This window comes from Anneissia japonica, unplaced genomic scaffold (assembly GCF_011630105.1).
Source record: "Anneissia japonica isolate Jap-2015-1 unplaced genomic scaffold, ASM1163010v1 scaffold287835_len3118868_cov185, whole genome shotgun sequence".
Lineage (NCBI taxonomy): Eukaryota > Metazoa > Echinodermata > Crinoidea > Comatulida > Comatulidae > Anneissia > Anneissia japonica.
Genome location: NW_022737223.1, coordinates 462,637 through 474,029, shown reverse-complemented (window position 1 = coordinate 474,029; position 11,393 = coordinate 462,637). Strand labels below are relative to the sequence as shown.

Here is an 11,393-nt window from a genome sequence, read left to right as displayed (position 1 = left end):
TAAGGGAATAGACTGTAAAGTTCAGGATGTACATGCCCTAACTTCTTGTGATAGTTTTTCACTTCATAATCAACGTGATAAATTAATTAATGAACAAGATAGAGATCCCGAGTTACAAGAGTTCAAAATGTGTGTTCAGTTAGGTACTAAACCCCATCATTTTGCAGGCAAGTCCCGTTATTATAAACGATTATGTCGGGAGTTTCATCGTTGTAAGATTTATGATGGTTTAATGGTCCGCATTACTCATGATAGACGTAAGGGTGAAATTGTACAGTCCATCATACCTACTTCATTACAAAGGGAAGTTTTGACATCATTTCATGGTTCTAATTCAGGACATTATAATTCAGCCAAAACTTTAGATCTCATTTCAGCTAATTGTTACTGGCCTTATATGGCACGTGATGTAAAGCGATTCTGTTTGGAATGTCTCCCATGTCAGGCTAGACGAAGGCCTGTTCCTGGATTACGTGCTCCAGTGGGTACAGTGCCAGCGAATCGTCCATTTGAGAGAATTGCAGCCGATATTACGGAGTTGCCTGTGTCAGCCAGAGGTAATCGTTACGTGCTAGTAGTAGGTGATTACTTTACCAAATATATCACTTTATACGCAATTCCTGATCAGACAGCAGCCACTGTTGCCAAGTGCATATGCGAAGATTTTATCAAGCGACATGGCGTACCAGAGTCTATTCACACAGATCAAGGTGCTCAGTTCGAGTCAAATTTATTGAAGGGGATCTGTACATATTTAGGAATCGTCAAAACAAAAACTACCCCGTATCACCCGCAATCAGACGGGATGATTGAGCGTTTTAACCGCACAATGAAAGACCAGCTGTCTCAACAGTTGTATGGTGAAGGTAAGGATTGGGACACCTTACTTAGTCAAATTGAATTGCAGTACAATTCAGTAGTTCATGAAACCACTGGCTTCAGCCCATTTTACCTGGTCCATGGACGTGAACCAAGATTGGCCAGTCAAGTGCTTTATGGTCCCAACACATCTCATCCCATTTCTACTACTCAAGAGTATGTTGCGGATTTAGATAAGTGTATTACCAGAGCTAGGGATTTAGTGACCAATAACATTGCTATCCAAAAACACAAACAAAAACACTATTACAACATGAAACAAAGATTTCGTCCATACCAAGTTGGCGAAAAAGTTTGGATTGATGATCCAGTTAATGTACGGAACAAGTTGGCTCCTCGATGGCAGGGCCCCTTTCAAGTCGTTAATGTGAGTGAGGATGGTGTTGTCTACAAACTGCAAGCGGTTAATGGCAAAATATATCCTAGAAAGATACACTACAATCGTCTTAAGGCATACATTGAACCATCTGTTATCAAGCAGCCTGTTGCTAGGACAGATGTATTGCCACTTAACTCTACCAACTGTCAACCTTTGAATGAGGAAGCTGTATCACCCTTCCGTGTTACTAGAACTGGCAGAAAAGTGAAGCCACCTTCCAGATTCCTGGAATAACTGTGAATGTATGACTATATGTCAGCACCACTTACACATGTAGTGTATTACATGAATTTACAGTTACAGTAACAAAAAAACAAAAAAAACAACAAAAAAACAACAAAAAAACAGAAAAAAAAAACAGAACGAACAAACACAGAACAGAAGCAGAGGGACAACCAGAACTCTTCTATTTGGGCCTAGGCCTAACGTAATATTTGGAGGTACTGTAGGTGTATATTGATATCCAAATATCTTGCTAATAAATCAACATCTAATAAAATATCCCATAAAATAATTGTAATAATTGTTTGTTTTGTTGCTTGAAGTCATGTCATTTAACTTGCCTGCCTCTGACACCTGACTGTAAAGTACTGTATACGCAAAATGCAGCATGGCGAGAGCATTCCAGCGGATGCGATCTAAAATCTGTGAATTTAGTATGGAGAAGATAGTATCTCCCATGAGAAATATTCCCTACTTCTCTTTTTTTTATCCTTTTGCATAAAACTAAAATTTATGATAAAATTTTTTTCCATGGTTTATAATAATTATAGCATGCATGCAATTTTTTAAAAATGTTTTTAAGTGGAATTGGAACGGGAATGGGACTTTCAGTGGCGCGGAGTGGTACACCATCGTATATTACTAAACTTTGTTCAATTTATCTCCCACCACCACCTTAAAGTGTCCCGCATTTGGACATACTGTTCTACATTCTAGCTTTTTAACATTTGTAGGTTTTAATTCCTGAATCATCCAGGGAAATAGTAACAATAATAGTGAAATGAGCTGCTTAACTTAAATTCTCAAGTCTGAAAAAACATTTCAATATACTTTTAAAAAAAAATGTTTACATGATTCTACTGTAGGTAGCAAGTAAATCTTGGATACTGTAGGCACATTGATGCCATCAAATAAAAGAAGCACTTGACATGATTCATACCATAATACTAAAATAAAGAAAATATAAAAAGAATTTACAATTTGAAGAGGTAGAGAAAATGGACAAGAAACTAGTAATATTATAGAGGCACTACGTAATATGCGCTAAACAGTTTAAGTGCAAGTTATCACTCACATTGCATCATTTTTCTTCAATTTCAATCTTCCAAATTATGCAGTGAATAAGAAAACAGTTTAGCCAGATTTTCATACATTTCTTTAAAAAAAAGGAAATTTAAAAAAAAAATTAAAATTTGGAGAGGCAGAGAAAATGGATGCACGAGGGGATGAGAAATTAGTAATTTTTTATATTTGGCCTTTTACTTTATATATTATAGAGGCACTGCACAATAAACAGTATAAGTGGAAATTATTATCATATAACACTATCGCATTGCATTGTATTTTCAGAGAAGTCTTCCACAGTATGCAGTGAATAAGAGAACACTTTAATTAATATTATACTGTAAAACACATGTTGTAACTGTTTAAGAACAAAATGGAAAATAAGGAGGAAGAGATGGAATACAAATGCGAACATTGTGGAGAACATGTTGATTTAATTACTATGAGGACCCATTTGGGAATCAAGATAGAGGAGGTAGAAAGGACCCATTTCGGAATTAAGATAGAGGAGGTAGAATTTGAACAATGTGATTATGTTGAAGAGCCATTTGATCACTCAAGCAATTTAAGAGATTTGATAGATACAGAGGAGATATTCCATGAATGTAAATATTGCAAAAGAGTATTTAAAAGCCAAAATAGTTTAAGAAGTCATATGGGGATACATAAAGGAGAAATACTACATGAATGTGAACACTGTGGGAAGAAATTTAACACTAACCGCAAATTAAAAAGTCATTTGACGATACATACAGAAGAGCAACCATATGAATGTGAACACTGTGGAAAGAAATTTAAAAGAAGTTACTCTTTAAAAAGTCATTTAAGGATGCATACAGGAGAGACACCATATGAATGTCAACACTGCGGAAAGAAATTTAAATTTCATGCTGGTTTAAGTCGTCATTATTTGTCGATGCATACAGGAGAGAAACCATATGAATGTGAGCACTGCGGAAAGAAATTTAACATTAACAGCAAATTAAAAAGTCATTTGACGATACATACAGAAGAGCAACCATATGAATGTGAACAATGTGGAAAGAAATTTAAAAGAAATGACTCTTTAAAAAGTCATTTAAGGATGCATACAGGAGAGACACCATATGAATGTGAACACTGCGGAAAGAAATTTAATTTTTATGCTAGTTTAAGTAGTCATTTAAGGATGCATACAGGAAACAGAACATACGAGTGTGAACACTGTGGAAAGAAATTTAAATATGATGTTTTAAGACGTCATTTGATGACACATACAATAGAGAGACCACATGAATGTGGACACTGTGGAAAGAAATTTAACACCAATAGGAGTTTAAAAATTCATTCGATGATACATGAGGCAAGAAAAATATTATATGAATGTAAACACTGTAAAAATACATTTTTTAAAAGTAGTGTTAATTTAAAACTTCATTTGAAGATGCATACAGGAGAGACCATGTGAATGTGAACACTGTGGAAAGAAATTTAAAAGCAATGGCAATTTAAAGGGTCACTTCTGAATAGGATTATACTGGAGATAGATGCTCTAAAAATTAAAAAAAAATTAGAAGACAAAATATGTCTGTAAAATTCGCAGAATTGACAGCTGATATACACAAGAGTATCTGAGGGTTAAAATGCCAGTGGGTTGAATAGTTGCTGCAGCATTGTGAAATATACCAGTACTCCCACAGGCAGGGGCTGTGCCAGGATTTACCTCATGGGAGGTCAAAGGTTTGCCTCACGGTTTGTCACTATCGAGAAAAAAAGTGGCCGTGGTCGGGCATTGCCCAAAATCTACTAAAAGTTGTCCTGGGGTGAAGCCCCCAGTAATTTGACAATATAGTGGTTTCAAAGGCTTATTGTAGAGTCTTAGATTTTAGAGTTTATTAATAGGTACTGTAGAAAATATAACATACTGTAATTGCAAAGAATTGTGGTTATATAGTATTTTATATAGTGTAGTATGTGTTTCACAGTGTTTAATCCAATGACCGGAATAATATGTAAGCCACATCTTACAGTACATCATACTACAGTATCATTGTTGCTGCTGCTGCTGGTGTTATCAATTTAATCACCATCATCGCGTGCTCCTACTGTAAATTTAGTAAAGTACTAGTTTTAGTTATTTCATATATTTTAAGGCACATGCATGCAGTGGTAGCACTGGTAGGGGGGCATTTGTACCTCATGGAACATGCCTGGACCTACTATCATCCGACACCACAACTACATTAACAACAGGTTGTTGGATAAAAAGTAAATATAATAATAATTTGCCTATCCAAATAATGTTATTTTGATTGCTAATCCATAATATTGTGGTCTAAAAACACAAAACTCTCTCTCTGAAAAACCATGATTTTGAACATTGTGGACAAAGATTTAATTACAGTAGATGTTTGAAAGGCCATTTTAGGAAACATACTCAAGCAACTTTTCAGGATGATCAATGACCTTACTGTCCCATTCTCTGGGACCAAATTACCTTCAAATTATTATGATGTCAACCTTGCTAATAAGTTTTTTTAATGTAAAAAACATTTATGTATATTGAAATCCACCAACATAATTGTTTAATATGGTATGGATAATGTTACCAAAATGACTCGGTTAACACCAAATATGATCATGCTTTATGGAAACAGACCAATTAGAATCACCCATTTCCATGTCAACTCCATTTCATTTGTAATGGACACACCCTAAATTACAGTAGTTACATTTGTGAAAAATTGTAACTAGCAGAATGAGTTGCTCAACTAGTAAAATGTATTGATACCAACCCAACATATTATTTTTGGAAAATAATTGTATAAAAATAACAACTAATGGTTATGATGTACTTCTATAAATTTGTGTTAATTGAATGTAAAATAGTATTTTCTGTTGGTAAGTGTACAGTAGTACAATAAATATCAAAGAAATAGCCAAACGAGTATAAGCAATTGATTTCTATACCTTGTACATTTATTCACTGCAGTTTCAGAACATTTTTAATATGAAAAAAAAAAATCACAGGTACAAAATAAAAATTGAATAATATATCACACTATGTACTTAATTTATAATATATTTAATTTTTATTTTGTATCTGATTTTTTTTTTCATATTAATCATACCTCTTTACTGGAATTTTTCAAAATAATATAATATAAAATAAAATTTATTTTATAGTAATTTTATATAATATTTTTTTTAAAAATCCAATAAGAGATACACAGTACTTATTAAGTACTACTAACTAGTATAAAATAAAAGGATAATTATATTTTACTAGCATCATCATCAGTGTAAAGCATATTCGATTCACTATCATAATTATTTTTATCATCAAAATAAAATTGAAATTATATAAAAATATTTGCAATTAGGAAGTTCACTGAAAACTCCTCACTAGATGCTTATGCGTAACAAGCATGCTCACATGGATGCAGCGCTCTTTTAAATGTCAGGCAATATGACTACATTATCCATATTTTTGAAAACAAAGATTATGATTATAGGGTAAAGGTAGGGATTCTTATGTAAGTTTTAAGCAAGAAAGATTTATAGTTTTTTGGTACGAGCAGTTAATATTAAGTCAGTTTTTGTAAGAAAACAACATTGTTTTCTGAGCGGTTCGCATGTCGCCGCCAGTTTGAGCTGTACGATTCCATTTTCCAATGTGATAGGCTACTGTATGTGCTGAACAGCGACTGATATGCTGAACGTAAGCCCCATAATGAGATAGTAAATCCAGACTAACAAAATCTCCCATTCCTAGTCCTAGTAGAGTACCCCGCTTAAGTAAAGAGCGATTAAGTCAGCTTAAGAAAGTATGCTATATAGGGCCTACTCCAAGTAGAATGCACGTCATAATATTTCAACATTAATTATGTCGTCATCTGGAATGATGACATAATTAATGTCGAAATATTATCCCAACACGTCAAGATTATGTGTATTTCGATACTTGGAGTATGTATTATACTTTCTTATCTGAGATTTCATTCATTCATTCTGTTTTTACTATCAAAACTCATTTCAGTAATGAGTAGATTTACAAGATTAAAATATTATTAAAAGATAAAAAATTAAATTATAATTAGTAGAAAACTTAAAACACACACACACACACATGAATTTGGTCACTGCTAAATGAATTTGGTCATTGCAGCATAAATTTGATCACTGCTAAATGAATTTGGTCACTGCAGCATGAATTTAGTCACCGTGCACAGCGTGAATTTGGTCACTGCTGAATGAATTTGGTCACTGCTGCATTGAATTTGGTCACTGCTGCAGCATTGTAATGCTCACTGAAGGCACTCACGGCGTTCCATAAGGAAGTTTCACTTCGTCGTTGAGTTGGTTCTAGGCGCTATCTAGCTAGGGCCTAGTAGTAGTAGCTTAGTTGTTGCTGGTAGATTGCCTATATTTTCTCGAAATGCTATACAGTTCTTGTAAGTTAAATGAGAGTTTCTGCGCTGTAAATGAGAGTATTGCGCCGTAAGTGTGCACAGTACATAGCGTGGCTTAGCCTGGCCTTTTGCAAAGTAGTGCAGGCCTACTAGGCCTAGTGTGGTGCTTTTGGATGAGAGCGTAGTGAAGGAGATAGGCCCGTCGTCGTCATAGATTATAGGAATACAGGCTACCTCGTACCGGGTAACAGACGATCGTGCCCACGCCCACGGTGATTGGGTCTACCGAGTGTAAACTTTCTGGCCCATTTTGTAAAATAACATGATCCCAGCTAACAATATTACGTTATATATAATTACGTAACTTTACAGTTTGATGATAAAAATGTTATTTTCTAGAACCATATGTATGTAATGTACTTAAACCAAATTTTACAACGTTATTTTGTGTGATACCTAACTGCAATGTACTTCGCCAAAATTAGTATCAAAAGAACATTTTGTGTTTGCTGGGATAGATGTTCGGGGTCATTTTAGGCACTTTACAAATGAATGAATTCATTGGATTGGATTAATTTAAGAAAGTGATTATTCGCACGGTATACCGTGCGAATAAGCTCTCTTATGAGTCTTATTCGCACGGTAGACCTAGCCAATCAGCATTTGATGTTTCATGACGTCCAATCTAACCGTGCCAATAAGTTCTTATTCCCAATTAGCACGGCCCGGGTACATCGTAAATTAACAATATTTAACACGGTATCGTCTCAAAAGACCTAAATATTTTAAGAGAAACTTACTTAATTTGTTACGGAATACCTAATCGAACCGAAATACCTTTTCAGATATCATACAAACATTGTCTACCGTGCAAATAGTTGAATTAGCTCTTATCAGTCTTATTCGCACGGTAGACCTAGCCAATCAGCATTTAAGGTTTCATGACGTAACGGCTGTCATACCGTACAAATAAGTTCTTATTCCTAATTCGCACGGTACCGTGCAAATAACCTCTTCCTTAATTTAAATAGAAATGGAAAATGTAAAAATCAATTTGCTTGTGACTAGAAATTGTATGATGATATCTCTGTGCGCTGATAAGATGCATTGTAAAAGCATTACACATTACATGTAGCCTGACTGTAGTTTTAATAAATATGATAAAATGAAATAATAAGACAACATTTCTTTATTGTTTTAATTTTTTATTTCAATTTCCTGATAGATAAAGGAGATGGTTGGACCCCTTGTCGAGGAGCTTTGACCCCTAGCCAGAGAAATTCTTGGCGCTGCCCCTGGCCTAATTACGGTCATATGGAAATAGACAAATTACTGCGGAAATTTATCATACTTACTCTAGGCCTAGACAAATTTCTGATATATTAATTATGGAAACTTGAAAAGTGGCCTGAAAATCTTTATCCTGTCCTCTTCGTTTGAAAATCCACAGCTGTTGTTATATGCTGCATACCTCTTCTCAGCCTATAAACTCAGTATGCTAAATCAGTTTTCAAATTATATATTGTAAAATCTGTAACCTTGCCCTTTAACTCGTGGCGGAAAGATATTCGTGCACCAGAATCGATCAAAGCAGAATTTGTGAAAGTGACATGTTACATGTTTACAAATTTGCAATTATTTATTGCACAAAATGCTTAGGAGGGCTACCACACCATATGAGTAATAACTAAATTTTAAATTGGAAGAACAATAGTTTTAATAACTTGTGATTGAACTAAAGCTGCATATACTAAATATAGGCTTAGTTTATGTTGTGGGTTGAGAGCTACACTATCGTATATAATTAAACAAGCTGCCGCCCACCCCCACCTTTTGAATATATGTGTCCCGCTTTTGAACATTCTAAATCAAAGTGTCTCACTTTTTAACTTCTGCAACCCATTTAATGTAATACCAACAATACCAAAATGAGTTGCGTATTAATGTCTCAATAAGATTTCAGTGATTCTTTGTTTACATAAGTCTAGGTACACTAGTAAATATATATCATTTTTTCGCAAAATTGGAAATAAAATTTTCCGATTCTGGCAATTACAACTGGGGGACTTTCAGAGGCCTAGGATTTTGGAGGAGTTACCATCATGGATTAAGTCAGTGATAATACTAACAAGCACAAATATAAGGGAAAAAACATGAAACATTATATTAAAAACAAGTCATAAAAGCTATTTTAATGTTTACGTGTACAGTAATTACAGCAATTAGCAAGAACATATTTGTTGTCTACTGCGTTTGTAAGTAGGGTCTAGCGGCACTATCCTCTGCGCGCTGCGCTATTTATAACTAGAAAGGTTCAGACAGCTATGCCGCTAGAAGTCCCCCAGTAAGTAGCAAAACCTTGGTGATGCTGTTTCAAATAAATCCGATAAAATGGTCTATATCTTGATATAAATGTAGTTCTGTGTAAACATTCTGTTTACATTGGACAATTATGTTTATAAAGTATTACACACTTCTGTAATAGGTAACAAGTAACTCTATCCATAATGCATTTTATGTTTCAGAAGTCTTTTAAAGTACGCAGTGAAAAGAACAAAATGGAAAAATGCAAGGAAGAGATGAAATATTTATGTGAACATTGTGGAGAAGATGTTGATTTAATTACTTTGAGAACACATTTGGGAATTAAGATAGAGGAGGTAGAATTTGAACAATGTGATTATATTGAAGAGCCATGTGGTCACTTAAGCAATTCGAGAAGAGGTGTGATACATACAACGGAGATATCCAATGAATGTGAATATTGCAGAAAAGTATTTGAAAACCACAGTAGTTTAAAATGTCATTTGAAGATACATAAAGAAGAAACACCATATGAATGTGAACAATGTGGAAAGAAGTTTAAAAGCATTAGCAATTTACAATGTCATATAAAGACAGGCCTACATACTGGAAAGACACTGTATGATTGTGATCATTGTGGAAAAAAGTTTAAAAGGAAGAACAATTTAAAAAATCATTTGATGATACATACAGGTGAGACACCATATGAATGTGAACACTGTGGAAAAAAATTTAATCGAAGTAGTAGTTTAAAAGACCACTTGAGGATACATACAGGAGAAACACCATATGAATGTGAACATTGTGGGAAAAAGTTTAATAGAAGTAATTCTTTGAAAACCCATATGATGATACACACAGGGGAAAAACCATATGAATGTGAATATTGTGGAAATAAATATAAAGACCGCAGAAATTTAAATTCTCATTTGCGGATACACACGGGAGAGACAGCGCATGAATGTGAACATTGTGGAAAGAAATTTAATCGAAATAGTCATTTGCAAGAACACTTGAGGATACATACAGGAGATACACCGCATGTATGTGAACTTTGTGGCAAAAAATTTAATAGAAGTAATTCGTTAAAAACCCACATGATGAGACACACAGGGGAGAAGCCATATGAATGTGAACATTGTGGAAAGAAATTTAATACCACTAGCAATTTAAAAAGTCATTTGAGAATACATACAAATGTTAACTGTGTTCCAAAATATTTGATAGAAGTACTTCCTTGAGAACCCATCAAGTTATACTGGAGGGAAACCATGAGTGAACATTGTGGAAAGAAATTTGATAATGGTTTCCACTTAAAAGCCCATGTAAGGAATACAACAAGAGAGAATTTATATTATGAATATGAACAATGTGGAGTGGTAGTTGAAGGCCAATTCCTGGCAAAATTTCACTAAAAAAGATTTTTTTTTAGAAAAAATGCATATGCATTACTCTATTTATTGTAAACAATGAAAAAATATTGGCATAAATTTTAGTTTTACGCAAAAGAATTTTAAAAAATCAGAAATACAGACTTTCACAGGAGATTACCATTTTCTCGATGAATTCATTGTACTAGGCAAATTCAGAGGTTGTAGATTGCATCCGCTTAAAATGTTTGTTCGTCAATTTTTGATGTTTTGACGTTTGAGTTTAGTGATAACTCCTTTGCTCCAATAGAACCATACTGCAGTTGTTTATGTTGTACAGTATTCATGTTGTTGTGAGAGTGATGACTGGCGATGCACAACATATGAAAGATGTACAAATTTAAAAAAAGAATGGTGGTCTATCCACATATTTATAATAAACTGTATAATATTAAACAGAAAATAAAATGTTTAGTAATACAGTTTTGGTTTTCAAAAGTTCTTCAAACTACTGTAGTTACAACTAGGTTAAATGAAATTTATGCAAGGTTGATTGACTACAGTGGTGTATGTAGAGGTCTTCAAATGGGGGTGCTGGTGTCGCGAAGGTGATTTTTAACTACTGTACTTGCAAGTGATTTTTTTTTGGGGGGGGGGTGCATGAGTAATTTTTAAATATGCCACTGATGGTTAGTTTTCATTATGGCAATGAGGAAAAGCAAAAATTCTGTTTTACAGACATACAGTAGTTAGTCTAGTTTTTTATACTTTCTTTTTTTTCCT

At 34.0% G+C, this 11,393-nt stretch overlaps 1 protein-coding gene across 1 annotated transcript; it reads left to right on the top strand.

Moving 5' to 3' along the window:
• Positions 1-1,640: 1,640 nt before the first annotated feature.
• Positions 1,641-11,092, top strand: LOC117117132 (zinc finger protein 91-like). Its single transcript, XM_033261340.1, has 3 exons — positions 1,641-3,988; positions 4,678-4,702; positions 9,462-11,092. The coding sequence occupies exons 1-3, from the start codon at positions 2,919-2,921 to the stop codon at positions 10,479-10,481; spliced, it is 2,115 nt and encodes a 704-aa protein (XP_033117231.1). The 5' UTR covers positions 1,641-2,918; the 3' UTR covers positions 10,482-11,092.
• Positions 11,093-11,393: the final 301 nt, after the last annotated feature.